At 38.8% G+C, this 15,188-nt stretch overlaps 1 protein-coding gene across 10 annotated transcripts in view; it reads left to right on the top strand.

The window, feature by feature from the left end:
• KIAA0586 (KIAA0586 ortholog) overlaps positions 1–15,188 on the top strand; it is a 111,173-nt gene that overhangs the window by 27,082 nt on the left and 68,903 nt on the right. For 8 of the 10 annotated variants that reach the window (XM_075065769.1, XM_032775712.2, XM_075065770.1 and 5 more), the window contains exons 11-16: positions 307–454; positions 2,162–2,203; positions 5,049–5,275; positions 8,309–8,381; positions 8,704–8,973; positions 9,646–9,820. In XM_075065769.1, the coding sequence (XP_074921870.1) occupies positions 307–454; positions 2,162–2,203; positions 5,049–5,275; positions 8,309–8,381; positions 8,704–8,973; positions 9,646–9,820 (935 nt within the window). The remainder of the gene's footprint in view (positions 1–306; positions 455–2,161; positions 2,204–5,048; positions 5,276–8,308; positions 8,382–8,703; positions 8,974–9,645; positions 9,821–15,188) is intronic. The other 2 variants (XM_032775716.2, XM_032775717.2) reach the window with 2 other exon arrangements.

Here is a 15,188-nt window from a genome sequence, read left to right as displayed (position 1 = left end):
TTTGCACCATATTTAATTAACAGTCCAGTGAAGTAACACTGGAAAATTGAGAAACTTTTCACTTTGGAAATTAATCACTGCTATTTTACTATCTTGTTCCTAATAGTGCAAACACTGTAACTATTAAACAAAAGGAGCAATATAATTGACCAAGGCCTCTGTGAGAAGAAGCAATTTCCTTTCTGTGTAAAGGTTTGATACTTGTGCAAAGTTCAAATCCATGTTAAAATTTTCATATTAGAAGCTAGTTGTTTCTAAAGTAAGTCAAGAAGCTGTGAGATTTTTAGTAATATGTAATCTTCTCAGCAGGCCTCCTGCCCTGCGAACTGACTCATTCCCTGCCTTTGAAGGCCCCCTCCAAGATTACAATTCAATTAATAAAACAGTGAAGAAAGCGGAAGATGTGCTTCAAGATCTTGGCCAGCTGAAAAGAGAAATGCATGGCATGCTACAGGTAAAATGGGTGACTATATTGTTGGAATGACTAACCATTTCAATAAGAAAAATAAGCAAATGCAAGCAGAATTATGATATCTGGTACCAACAAAGATTGCCCTTGCTTCCAACTCTCCAAACAGAATTATGTTTACAAAATGACTTGGCTGGAAGTTGTAACCTGCCTGTCTGAAAGGGGTTCTGGGTCTGGGATATAATTATCTCCCAATAAACATACATTTGTATCTGGATTATAAAGCCACTGTCACTTTACCAAAGCAGTAACTTTAAAAATCCAGTCTATACAGTAATAGTATTAGTAAAGAACTTTTTCTTCAAAGTTTTTAAAATGTTTTGATTTTTAAATTATGCTTTCTGCTGTCCTCTCTTCTCTCCCCGCAGTATTCTAACTGCAGACCTGATTGAGCCATTCACATTTCAGAGAGAAAAGTCTTTGGCTTATTGCATTTATTAAATGTGGGGAATGATTTAAACCAGTCCTTTTCCTACCTTGTCAGCTGTTTCTTATGATAAAATAGCCCAATTTCCAAAGTTCAGCCTGGGGCGCTGTTACTTGCATGTTTTTTCTTCTGCTGAGCTAGTCCCTTTTACTGAAGCGGGTCTCTGCTGGCAGCAGTGCAGATTAGTCGCTGGCTTTTAAAAATGAAGAAGCTTTAGCTATTTATGTGTATTTAATATTTTATTTATGAAACCTAGATGGAACAATTTAGAATAATTTAGTACTACAGAGCTAAGATGTCTAAAATGAAAAAATATCTAGTGCTATATCTATAGTGCTACTGCTTTGGAGCTACATCAGTATCAGAAGATCTGACCTAACAGTGACAGCATTATCTGTGGAACAGAGTAGACTAGCTCTCCTCTGGCAGTACTTTGGAAATATTGGAGCACTTGCCTTAAAAAGACAGAAGAGGAGAAAGGGATGGCAGTTTAAACAAGGGCAAGGGGTGAAAGAATCTCCTCTGTTTAATTAGTGGAATAAGCAAAGACAAACACAGATACCCTTCAGGCTTCCCCTGGGTAGTGTTTGTAGCAAATCAGCTTAAAAGGTTAGGAAGAAAAGTCATCTGGAAGACAGATGAGAATTTTAGCAGAGGTGGAGTTGAGGTAGAGGGGGCGGAGGGTGGGTACATAGGCAGTGTTGAGAAGCCAGTAGTAGGTAGATTTGCAGACACAAGATGTAAGAGGAAAAGAAGAGTTTGGGCTCAAACATGATTCCAGCTTAGAAAATGCAGACAAAGAGGAAGTCTGAGACAGGGAAGCATGGTCCAATAGTTAGGGCACAACCCTAGGACTTGGGAGACCCAGGTTCAATCCTCTGCTTTGCCACAGACTGGCTGTCCTTGGAAAAGTCACTTTGCCTCTTTGTGCCTTAGTTCCCCATCTGTAAAATGGGAATAAATAGCTCTTCTCTACCTAATGGGGGTGTTGTGAGGATAAAGACATTAAATATTGTGAAGTGCTCAGATCCTCTGGTAATGGGGTCCACATAAGTACCATAGACGGATAGGTGAGATGAAGGAAATGGAATTGTGCTTGACGATGCTCCTTTTGTCCGAGACAAGCATGCTGAGACATCAGACAAGATATTTTACCTAGACTTTTTATTCACCTAACTTCTGAATACTGAATTTAATTCTGATAGATACTTATTGTTGAAGTTTCAAAGATTCTTTTTCTGTCTTTTTTCGCCCCCCCCGGCCAGGAAGCAAAGGCATGGAAATCAGACGTGAATGATTTTGTTAAGGTATAGTGGGATTTTTTTAAATTTAATTTATAGAAACTCTGTTGCTTTCTTTATCTTAATCTTTTTCAAAAGTTGTCTGTTACTCTGGTCTGTTTGCTCAGAATGTAGGGTTTGAGTAGTTCTGTGACTTTTGATATTCTGTTTTAGGGAAATATACTTGGGAAAGCGGACTATAAATGCTGCCCGCCTAACTCTATATCAGGTGGACTGCTAATGTGATAACTGTTTTGTGCTCTGTTCTGTATATAAATACACCACAGCTGAATTCTTGATGTTGCACCTTTATCACTAATTTCAGATGTTTTACTGAGCACATATTTTAACCTTGGCTTTTGTTCTTAAATTAAAATTTACATGAAAGTGATAGATAATTTGTGGTATACCCATTCCTCCCTAGGCAGTATCGAGCCCCATGCATTGAAGCATAGGGCTCTCTTTTGTCTTGTCAAGCAAGAGACTTTTTCCAAAGTGGCACTCCACCATCAGCAGCTGCTCTATGAATGCCACCAACAACCTTGAATTGTTCTCACTCTGTCCCACAACTGTCTTGTCTTCCAAGCAATCATCATGTTCCCCACTCATTCGGGTCGTCTTGTAGCTTTTCATATATGCCAGGATTGTGCACCCTGTGCTTGCAATGGTCACGATAGTAGTGCAGAGCCGGGCAGGCACCATGCTTCTGTCAGAGATGGCGGACAGCAAAGAGGGCCACACCGGGTTGTGGGATTTTGAAAAAAAGACATGAAAATTATGAGATATAGATAACATTGTGGGATGGAGACAATTACAAACTGGGAAGTTGACTCCATGCTCCCAGTCACCCCTGCACAACTCATTTCAACCTCATAATGCATCGCCAAAACTTCCCAAAAGAAAGTGTGCTGGACAGTGGCGAGTTGCAAAGTGGGATATCTACCTATGGTGCATTGTGCTCTGCACCCATACAAGCACTGCTGGTGAGTATGTTACTCTGGGGGATTTCTGTGCATCTTCAGATGTGCAAAATTCCTCTGTCTCACATAATTTTGTATTTTCCTGCATAAAATACATTTTCCCTGAGAAGTGCTGCGGTTCTGCCTTTTTCCCATCAGAGGCTGCTGTGGTGCCAGAAGAGCCAGCTGCGTTCATGCCCACTGTTCTAGCACCACAGCAGCCTCTGATGGGCAAAAGGCAGAACCGCAGCACTTCTTAGGCAAAGTGTATTTTATGTGGGAAAATACAAAATTCTATGCCCCGTGCTACAGAATTCCCCCAAGAGTAGAAGTTCATCAGAGCATCCTGCCCGCAGAGCCAAGTTAGGCCAGAGTGAGGCACACAGGGCTGCTGGGTTCACAGACTGGGATTCAGAATGGCTAGTAGGGGGACATACTGACACATGGGCTCAGGAGCTAGTGGGGTGATGGCCTTGAGCCTGGGGACAGGGGAGGGGGGCTGCAGAGACCCATGGGGACAGGAGCAGACAAGCCTGACTGAATGGGAAAGGCTTAGGATCAGCCAGGGCCTGCATGAGGGAGGCTTCCCAACACCCTAACAATCTTCCTCCCCAAGAAAACTCCCACCCACACCCCACTCCAAAAAGGTTTGCTCCTAGGCTCTTCCCTCCCCCTCAGCTCCTCTGTTATCCTTGACTTCACCAAGCCTTTGCACTGCTTCTGACAGGTGCAGGAACTACAGTCCTGTATTGTAATTTAAATGAATTGCACAACGTTCTGTATTAATATGCCTAGTAAGGAATCTCTTTGTCAAAAAAAAAAATTACCAGAATCTTTTTTTTTTTTTTTGGTCTGTATTGTTAGACATACATGCTGACAGATTCTTTGAAATAAATTACCAAAATAATTGAAACTGGCATGATTATATTGTGTTATTTTGAAAAATAAAATTTGCAGAATTTTCAAAAATTGTGTGCAGAATTTTTAAATGTTTTGGCCCAGAATTCTCCCAGGAGTAGCATGTGCACCACTGACCCACGGAGCCAAGTATGCAGGTGCACAAGTGATATACTAACTGCCGCAACTGGATGCCGACATAACTTGAGTCAACATAAGTTTCTAGTGTAGACATGGCCTAAGAAGTGGCCTGGGGTCACTTTAGCTGGTCATTAGCATGTCCAGAAGAGCATTGTTATCTGCTTGCATCTCTTCCCCACTTCTTTTCTTGGAGATCAGATGTCATCTTTTGTGTACTTCCAGACAAGAGTATGAGGCCCAATCACTGTTCCAATCTCTGTGTTTTTGTGCATTGGTGTCCTTTGTGTTCATACTTAATGGTTTAATTACTAATTTTGTTTTCAACTTGGTGAAATGTTTTGCAAACTAAATGGCTTTTAATAGTTGTTTCAGTATTTCTTATAAAGAAGTAAACATCAGTGGCATATGGCACTACTGAGTCACGTAGTGCTATGTTACCTGGTGTTCCTTAGGACCAGATTGATTTCAGAGGGAGTTATGTGCCTTTATCGGGGGCAGAATTTAATCCTTATTCTTTTAGAGTGAATTATGCTTTAATGCTGTTGTACAGAGAGATTAACATGTGATTTCTACTCCTTACATTTAATGGTTTCATCTTTTTCACATGCTATATTGCTTTCATATTTTATCAGCATTGTACCTCAGATATGGTATAGTATACTTTAATGTTTGACAAGTTTCAGATCTCCTTCCATTTGTTTGCAAGACACTGATCTTCTCTTTAGTTTAGGTTTCAAGTCAATGGCAGTTGCTCTCCACCTTATTAGATTGGGCCTTAGAACTGATGATAGATCAACAGTAGATCAGATTAATGTACTCTGTTTAGAAAAATGATTTAGTATGTTAAAATAATAATTGTTTTCCTTAAATTTTAGCCAACAAACCCTGTTGTTGCACCTAGTCTTGCTGAATGTCATCAGGTCTCCAAGCCATCTATTCTTCAGACAGTTAAAGCACCAAAATCCATGTTGAAGGATGCTGAAAGGATTTTAAGAGGAGTACAAAACAATAAAAAAGTCCTTGAAGAAAATTTGGAAGCCATTATTCGTGCAAAAGATGGAGATGCCATGTATACCTTTATTAATGCTTTGACTACAAACAGGTGGGAATTTCATTTAATGTTTCATGCTGCTACCCACTCTACTCTACTCATAGTACTAGTTAAAACATATCGAACTGGTTTAGAGCAGAAGTGAAGGCAGCTATACCGAAAAAAGGGGAAGTTGATAGTAATGAATATAAATCAGAAGCTAGGATTGTAGGAAATTGATAAGGGAGGCAAAGGGACTTCTGTGGCCACCAGAGTTCAGGAAAATAAGGAGGTTAAATGTACAAGGGGGAAAAAATGCCAGCAATGACATTAGTCCACAACTAAATGGAAATGATATAATCAGGAATAATAATACAAAAAAGATACAAATGTTTTGCTTCGGGATCCCTTGGGTGCAGCCTGGGACTTTGGGACTGCTACGCCCCCTTAACTCTCCAGCCTGGGCGCTCTCTCACAATGCTTTGCTAGTGATAAGCAGCAAACCTCTCCAGGCCCTGTTATCACTCAATATAACAACATGTGGAGCCCCACACCCAGCTAGATTGCATGGATGCTCCCAGTGCCACTCATGAATCACACAGAGAAAGGTACCAGCCAAATTCCCGCAGCTCCCAGCACTGTACCCCAGGAATATACCATCTTGCACTGCTCATTAAATTTTTTAATTGGTTCTCCACTTCATCAATGGAAAGTGGATATACACTGGCCTTTGCAAACCTGAGCAGATTTACCACACACTTCAGGCAAACTCACTGGTAGAGATAAACATTAAAACTAATTTACTGGCTACAAAAGAGAGATTTTAAGTGATAGGCAAAAAGTCAGAGTGGTTACCAGAATAAAATAAAATATAAACATGCAGTCTAAACTCTCAACCCTATTAGATTGGGCAACATCTAGATTAAGCAATTTTTCTCACCCCACTCAATATTGCCATTCATAGTACACAGGTATCGCCCTTGAAACCTGGGCCAGTCCCCTCTGTTGGACTCTTCAGAGTGTCCTTGTTTCTTGCAGTGTAGGTGGGGGAAGGAGAAAGGCCAAGCATGGGGCCCCTGAGTTCTGTTTTATACCCTCAGTCCATGTGCCTGGAGAACACAAGTCCAGGCATCTCTGGTGGGCATTGCTGAGTCTCCAGGCAAGGTTGAGCAATTCCTTTGGTGTGACCTTATGCAGGCGAGTCATTGAATTGTAGCTCTTTTGCTGGACAGTGGCTGTTTAATGGTTGTTTGACACTCGCCAGGGCGTTGGTTACTTTCCTTGGCATTGTGTCTGGAGAGCTAGTATCTGTTTTTTTCCAAACTCTCAGCATATTTTAGTGACAGCCATATGGCACAATTCTCATAACTTCATATGCATTAATTATATACATGTTTAGATAGAACAATGACTTTCAGCACCTTTCCCCTGATACTTCAAATGGCCTGCTTTATATACAATATCACAATTATATACAAATGAGGAATATGGGGGTTACAAGACGCTCCCTCAAGGTATAGAATGTCGCATGTTCAATAAACACTTGTTCTGTATTTGGGAAAAACAGACGACGTAATCATATAATATGATGATGGCAACACTCTTGGTATTGGTATCCTGAAAGGATGTTAAACAGCAGCTACTGAAGTTAGACATTTTAAAATCAGAAATCCAGATAACTTGCATCAAAGAGTTTTAAAGGAGCTCACTGAGGAGCTCACTGAACTGCTAATGTTGATTTTCTGCAAGTCTTGGATCGCTGGGGAAGTTTGAGAAGGCTGGAAGAAAGCTAGTGTAGTAGTGATATTTTGAAAGACTAAGAAGGATGACTCTCTTAATTATAGACATTCTGAGGTTAACCCTAGGCAGGATAATATAATCTCTGATACAGGGCATGATTAATAAAGAATTAAAGGAGGACGATAAAATTAATGACAATCAACGTGGGTTTATGGAAAGTAGATCCTGTCAAACTAACTTGATGTATATTTTTGATGAGATTACAAGTTTGGTTGATAAAGATAATAATGTTGATGTAATATACTTAGAAATCTGTAAGGCATTTGACCTGGTACAGGGATGACATTTTGATTATTAAAAACTGGCCTTAACTTCATGTTTCATGTGATACTCGTAAAAAGAAAGTCAGACTGTCTCCAGAATAGCCATGGTTTAAACATTTGTCTGTTTGCTTTAGTTATTGCTACTCCTTGTAGCAGGCTCACAATTTCAAGGTCCTGTTGGGGCTCATTCAGTCAATATATGTCTAAAACTGTAGCCAGCCTCTTTGCAGATAGTACAATGACATGCACCAGCATAACAACCCAGGTATATTTATTTTCTGTTCAGATTAGCAAAGCTACCATAGAGAATACTCTGGATGCTTCCTCAATGCACTATTGCTTGTTCTCGGCTTATGACATGAATCTGATTTTGACCATTACAGAACCTGTTTCCATGTTGCGAGCACCCAATCTTTCTCATACCTTTTATTTTTTTAGGATGTCTTTATAGTTTCTGTTCTAGATATTTTATCAGTTGCTTAAATAAAATTATATATGAAAAATATATGTTGGTGGTAATTAAACTCATCTCTTTGCTGTCTTGAATGAAACTAGTTTCCCTTTTGTAAAGATTTTCTGGGAATGGGAATCCATAATAATTCCTTTTTGGAGAAAGAGACTTCCTTGTCTTTAAATACTCATCTGCTCACTCTATCCCACGAAATTGGGAATATGTTTTTCATTCTCTCTTGCTTTTCACCTTTTGTTCAAAAAAAGAATGTATGAGGCAATTGAGACTGCTATAGCATCTCATGAGAGTAAGTGCATGGCACCTACTTGTGAGGCAGGTTAATGGTGCTAGGGCATAGAAATATGGGAGCTTCCAACAATGATGTACTAGAAGCACAGGCGCAGGCATGGGAAAGTAGTATGAATACGTTCAATACCTACAATTCTTGATCTCGGAAGGTAAGTTAATGGTCTTATTTTCCCTGTGCTTTTTAAAGCCTCCTTCAGAACAGGTCACTACATTCTCAGGAACTATCTCATCACAGTTTGAGAAACATTGACCTAACATAGCTCTTCCTTCTTTGTGTTTCAGACATGTATTGGAGAAGATTCGTATCAGAAAGACGGTAGATGAGTGGATTAAAGCAATCAGTGTGGAAATTCAGGTATGGCTGGAAGAAAATGTTTGAGTTAAAGTTTCTCTCATTGTAAGACACTCTTGTGGTTTTTTAAAAGGTAGACTTTCAAGAAATATTGTTCACGCTCAATATGAAAACATCAGGAGACCATTAGGCCAATTTTGTAGCTCAACAACAAAATATCCACACCTATTTTAAAACTTGTTCAGCTTAATGAAAGTCACTACATCACAGTTACTGTTTAACATGAAAAACAAACCGTTTGTCAGAACTTCAAAGTTGCCCCCAGCCTTTCCTGATAGACTTGAACATAAAATCTCGTTTGATAATGTTTCCATTTGATCTTTAGGCAGAAATGGCAAAAAATGATTATGAGCAAACACAATATAATCAAAAAGATCTGAAGACTCCATGGATAAAGAGAACACAGAACACCAGGGATATGAAGACCAACAAAGAAATTAAAGCAAAAACTCAAAAACCTCAAGGATCCTTAACAAAGAAGTATTTGTCTGCTGCTAAGCCTTCTCAGAAGCAGTCAGAGAGTAACTTTAGAAGACAGAGCTTGAGAAGTTACTCAGTTTCTGAAACTTTGCTGAAGAAAGAAGGGTGGGCAGAGGTAAAGGGTTTTGTTTATTATTTGTATTCTGGTAATGATTGCCCTACTTCAGTTTCCAGGAGAGAACTGAACTGGAACTGTCAGTGTCCTGCTTTATGATTGACAGTAATTAAAATGTTCACATGTAAGGCAAATATTCCTCTACATACAGTGCTAGTTGGGTAGTATCTGGAATACTGCACATTTAATTCTGGACAATTATGCTATAAGGCACAGGATTTGTAGGGTTTGTTTAAATGGTTGTTTGAGCGTGCATTACGTCATATATAATTAATATTACCATAAATGCAAATTTAAAATAAAATGGCTCCCTTTTTTTGGGTTTCCGTTGTGAAGACTGACTTTATTTTTATGCTTGTAGCATACAGCATTTATTGGCGCTTAATAAATAATATGTTACAGGGTATAAAAAGGTATAGTTGATTGTATACTTGATACTGATTTATGCAAAAATTGTTACACATAATGACAACTAAATTTATCAAATTACATAGGAAGTAAAAAAAAAAAATGCCAAGATTTACAGTTCATCTAACACCGTTTCATTTCTGTATCTTATTTGTCCATAACACATCACAAAATGTAAAACTGCTGGAAAAAATGTGTAGCAATAATTACACATTTAGTTCTTCACATATGGAGAATTTAGAAATGGCTTTTCTTTTTGTGCAGGGACCTCTGAAAGCAAGTGCTGTGGTGCAGAATGAAGAGTATCTGTCCCAGGTATATGGGAAACCAATTTACCAGGGCCACCGCAGCACACTTAAAAAAGCGCCATATCTCAGGTTCAACTCTCCTTCTCCGAAATCCAAACCTCAAAGACCAAAAGTTATAGAGTGTGTTAGGGGTAAGTAATCCTTTGACATAAATGTTTAAATTATAAACAGGTGTGTCTGTCGTCACTTCCCATTAGGTGCTTACTTTCAGGTTTTTCTTTTCAAATTCCTTACAGCAGATTCAGTTGCTTGTTTACAACGGGCACACTCTTCAAGTTAAGCTTGAATGGGCTGTGATAACTTTTTTCCTCTCATTATTTGAGAGAGAACCTTTCTGAAATGCATCCCCGGTACATGTTGTAAAATCAACAAAGTTATATTACAGGCATAGCTATGATATTCATACTTTCAATGGAAATTTGTCTTCAGGCTTCTGCTTATAGTCTCTCTTCTAAATATGCACGTAATGCTCTGAAGGTGGTGTTTTTTTGTTTTTGTTACTCTATCAAACTTTAGATCCCATCTCTTTCAAAACTGTCATTTTTTATGAGAGATTAGCATTCTATGATCAATTCAATATATGCTTTTACTGTGTTTTAAGAAATATATAGTTGAATTATTACGCTTGTGATATCTCCATAGTTAGAGTTGCATTTAAAATGGGGTTTACAATGTAGCAAATATCTGTTTTTCTATACATGTAGGTGGCCTTTAAGTGTGAAATCATAGAACTAGAAGGGACCTCGAGAGGTCATCTATTCCAGTCCCCTGTGCTCTTGGCAGGACTAAGTATTGTCTGGAAGTCTAGACCATCCCTGACAGGTGTTTGTCTAACCTGGTCTTAAAAATTTCCAATAGTGGTGATCCACAACCTCCCTAGGCAATTTATTCCAGTGCTTAACCACCCTGACAGTTAGGAAGTTTTTCTTAATGTCCAACCTAAACCACTTTTGCTGCAATTTAAGCCCATTGCTTCTTGTCCTATCCTCAGAGGTTAAGAAAAACAATTTTTCTTCCTCCTCCTTGTAACAGCCTTTTACGTACTTGAAAACTATTATCATGTCCCCTCTCAGTCTTCTCTTTTCCAGACTAAACAAACCAATTTTTTCAATCTTCACTCATAGGGCGTGTTTTCTAAACCTTTAATCATTTTTGTCGCTCTTCTCTGGACTCTGTCCAATTTGTCCACATCCTTCCTGAAATGTGGTGCCCAGAACTGGACACAATACTCCAGAAGAGGCGTAATCAGCGCAGAATAGAGTGGAAGAATTACTTCTTGTGTCTTGCTTACACCACTTCTGTTAATACATCTCAGAATTATGTTTGCTTTTTTTGCAACAGTGTTGCACTGTTGACTTATTTAGCTTGTGGTCCACTATGACCCCCACATCCCTTTCTGCAGTATCCCTTCTTAGGCAGCCATTTCCCATTTTCTATGTATGCAACTGATTGTTCCTTCCTAAACGGAGTACTTTGCATTTGTCCTTATTTAATTTCATCCTACTTACTTCAGACCATTTCTACAGTTTGTCCAGATCATTTTGAATTTTAATCCTATCCCCTAAAGCACTTGCACCCCCCCCGAGCTTGGAATCGTCCGCAAACTTAGGTGTACTCTATATGCCATTACCTAAATCATTGATGAAGATATTGAACAGAACCGGACCCGGAATTGATCCCTGCAGACCTCACTTGTTATGCCCTTCCAGCATGACTGTGACCCACTGATAACTACTCTCTGGGAACGGTTTTCCAACCAGTTTTGCACCCACCTTATATTAGTTCCATCTAGGTTGCATTTCACTAGTTTGTTTATGAGACGGTCATGCGAGACAGTATCCAAAGCTTTGTTAAAGTCAAGATATACCACTTCTATCCTTATGCACAAACCTTGTTATCCTGCCAAAGAAAGCTGTCAGGTTGGTTTGACACGATTTGTTTTTGGCAAATCCATGCTGACTGTTACTAATGGCTCAGATATCTCCTCAGTTAGGTCCTTGAGTATTCTAAAATGCATTTCATCAGGCCTGGTGACTTGAAGACATCTAATTTGTCCAAGTAATTTTAAACGTGTTTTTTCCCTTTAGCCTTTTCTGATCCTACCTCATTTTCATTGACGTTCACTACGTTGTTTGTCCAATCACCACCAACCTTCTTGGTGAAAACCAAAACAAAGAAATCATTAAGCACTTCTGCCATTTCCACATTTTCTGTTATGCCCCCCCCCCCCCTTGAGTAATGGGCCTTCCTTATCCTTAGTCTTCCTCTTGCTTCTAATGTATTTGTAGAATGTTTTGTTGTTACCTTTCATGTCTGTAGCTAGTTTGATCTTGTTTGTTCTCTCACGTCGTTTTAGTTCTTATGCCCTTTGAAATGTCTATGTGGTTTATGTTTGACATCTTTTTCCTTTCTACGTTAAAATGTTTGAAGTTGTTGCTGAAATTTGTCTGTGGCAGTCAAACTTTTTAAATCAACTGTTTACTTTTAAAAAACATTATCTCATTTCACAAAAACTTTCAGAGAGATGAATTCTGATCTGATCTGGTCCGAGGACTAACTTTTACCATTATTCTTCATAACTTAAAGTTTTCCTTTAGCAAAACCTAGGGACCGTTCTCCCTCAAAGAAACTCATAAAGAATTGTCCTCTATCAAAATGGTTGCTATCTCCCATTGTTCTTAATACAACTGAAGCTGTTGAAGATCTGCTTTTGTATAGTCTGTACAGGAGGAAGTTTAGCAAATATGGCCATCCCCCTGAATCATTCCCTGTGAAAGTGACACTAAGCTGGCCTTTAAGGCTTGAGGAGGCAGAGGGGGTCACTGGGAGAATCCAGAAACAAGGGGTGTCCAAGAAGCAAGAAGGAAACCGAGGAGAGTTGGAGGGGAATAGGGTATGCAGGAGGGCAAAAATGGGGACATGCGTAGCAGACATGTAGGGGAATGTAGGAGGAAGCCAGACAAATAGGAGAGGAAGTAGGGAAGAATATGAAGAGTAGGAAGCCGGGAGAGCAAGCATAAGGAGGAGTATAGAAGACAAGATACTATGGGAGAGTGGAGGGAGAATGTGAGTTAGCAAATGATTACAACTTCTCTCAATGTAAATGTGTAGATATTCAATGTGGTGAAAGTAGTGTGCAAAAGGGAACGCTGATGTGATTGGAAGAAATAGTTGGGTAGGGTGCTGAGGCAGTTAAAGGCTAGAGTGTATGATTTATTGCATACATGATTGAGATAGGGATAAAGTGCATATCTGGAGGTGGAAGAGTAGAGTACATATGATTAGTTGTTTTAACATTTCATTTATTTGCTTTTGTGGCTTGTTGTCAAGGTGGGTTGCATAGAAACCATCTCTGTTTTGTAACAGAGCTTTTTGTGTATTAACTACAGTGAGTGTTGTCAATGTGTCATATGCCCTATAAACAGAGATTGACTGACTGGCTGAAGATGGTTAATTCTGACACTGTGTTTTTTTTTAAGCAAAAACAGATCAGTTTAGGAAAAAGGTCAGTCTGTGCTTTAAATGTCACATGGTAATTATGATTAACAATTTAGTGGATCAAAGAGTAGTAATGACTTGTTGTGACAGGGTCCCCGGGGTGCAGCGTGGACTGTGGGACTGCTGAGCCCTCTGTCCCACCAACCTGGTGTAATGAAAGTATCATAAAATAATGGAGTTATCCTGTAGTTGGAACTCTGTGCAAGTTACACTGATCTCTCTGTATCTTGATAATAAATAAAGTAAGACATGTTTATTTTCTCTTTAGGGAAGAAGGTGGGAATATACTGTGTCATTTCATGAGCATTTACTGTAAATAAAGCTTCCATAGAGTTAATCTAGTTCTAAGCTTTCCAGCCGAGCTTTTAGCCTGAGGTAGGATGGCACTTGACTGGTACTTAAAATACCTAATTTTATTATCCGTCTTTGCCAAAGACTTCTTGGGTTGACCTTGGGCAAGTTGCTTAAATCTTCTGTGCTTCAATTCCTTGTTAATAAAATGGATGAAAATAATACTTTCCAATAGGTATTGGGAATAATTTGTTCATGTTTTTGTGAGGTGCTGATATACTAGTGGTATAGACTAGATACTTGTAGACTGTTATCAAGTGACCTCTTAACTTTCTCTTTGTTAAGCTAAATAGATAGACTCAAGAGTTCAATCATTATAAGACATGTTTTCTAATCACTTCTGTCATTCTTGTGGCTGTTCTCTGAGCGCTGTCCAATTTGTCAGCATCCTTTTTGATTCCCGCTCCTGGAGATTGCATACCATGTTACATAGACCATAGAACCATTGAAAGTAGTTAGCCTCATGGCTGATTGTCAAGAAAATCTAATTTTATTAAAGTAACTCCCCTTCACTAATAGCATATTTGGGTCATGTTAAATTTAGTGTTGCAACAAGGATTCTCCTAGTTAAGGCTGAAATGGACATTTGTAGCTGGTCTTTTCAGTCATTTATAACTTGCTCAACAGTTTTCCTTTGCAACTAAACTGCCATGAATAATGCTTGATATTCGTGCAAGAATTCTCCTAGGAAGCTGTGGATAGAGAAATCCATCTATTCCTGGGTAATCTGAGTGTGTGAAGGAGGTTTTTTGTTTTTTTAAAGAACAGTTTTTTTGTGCTTGGATAATTGTAACTGAAAAAGATCTTAAGTTTTAAATGCATCATGTTTTACACGTATGTTTAATCAAAAATCCAATGTCTGCTAAATTTGGGTGATTTTTTTTCTTTTCAAGAGAAAGAAATAGTTAAAAGCACTTGAAAATCATGTTCAGAAATTCAGATTGCTCTGTATGTCTGCTCAGTCCTAATTGTTATTTACCACTCTGCCAGTCTTTGCGTCATTGCAAATATTTATCATCAGTGATTTTATATGCTCTTCTGGATCATCAATGAAAATGTTTAATAGGATTGGGCCTGCTACCTATTCTTGTGGAACCCACTACGAACCTCCCTGATTTGAGGATATTTCCTCATTGACGACTAATTTTTGAGATCTGTTGGTTAGCCACTTCTTAATCGATGTAATGTGTGGTTTATTGTTATTGTAGAGTGCTATTTTTTTTAATACTAGTGTGAATCTAAAGTAACTTCAGTTCATTAATTATCCTGGATTTACCCTAGTATCATTGAGAGCAGAATTTCTCCCTTAAATCATAAAGAGTATACAGATCTGTAACATTTTAGATTATTGTTTAGTGTGGTCAGGCTAGTGTTGCTATGTGAGAACATAAGAATGGCCATACTGGAGCAGACCAATGGTTCGTCAAGCCCCACTATCCTGCGTTATGAAAGTGGACAGGGCCAAGTGCATCAGAGGGAATGAAGAGAACAGGGCAATTTATTGTATGATCCATCCTCTGTTGTCCAGTCCCAGCTTCTGGCAGAACCTTATCGGTGTTTAAATTCTCAGGTTTAATGTGGCATAATATACACTTTTTCCATAGAATATATATTGCATGGGAAGCTTTATGTATGCACAGCAAGAAATAC

Source organism: Chelonoidis abingdonii, chromosome 4 (genome assembly GCF_003597395.2).
Source record: "Chelonoidis abingdonii isolate Lonesome George chromosome 4, CheloAbing_2.0, whole genome shotgun sequence".
NCBI lineage: Eukaryota > Metazoa > Chordata > Testudines > Testudinidae > Chelonoidis > Chelonoidis abingdonii.
Note: the sequence above shows the minus strand (reverse complement) of the source record. Positions and strands in the feature narration are given on the sequence as shown.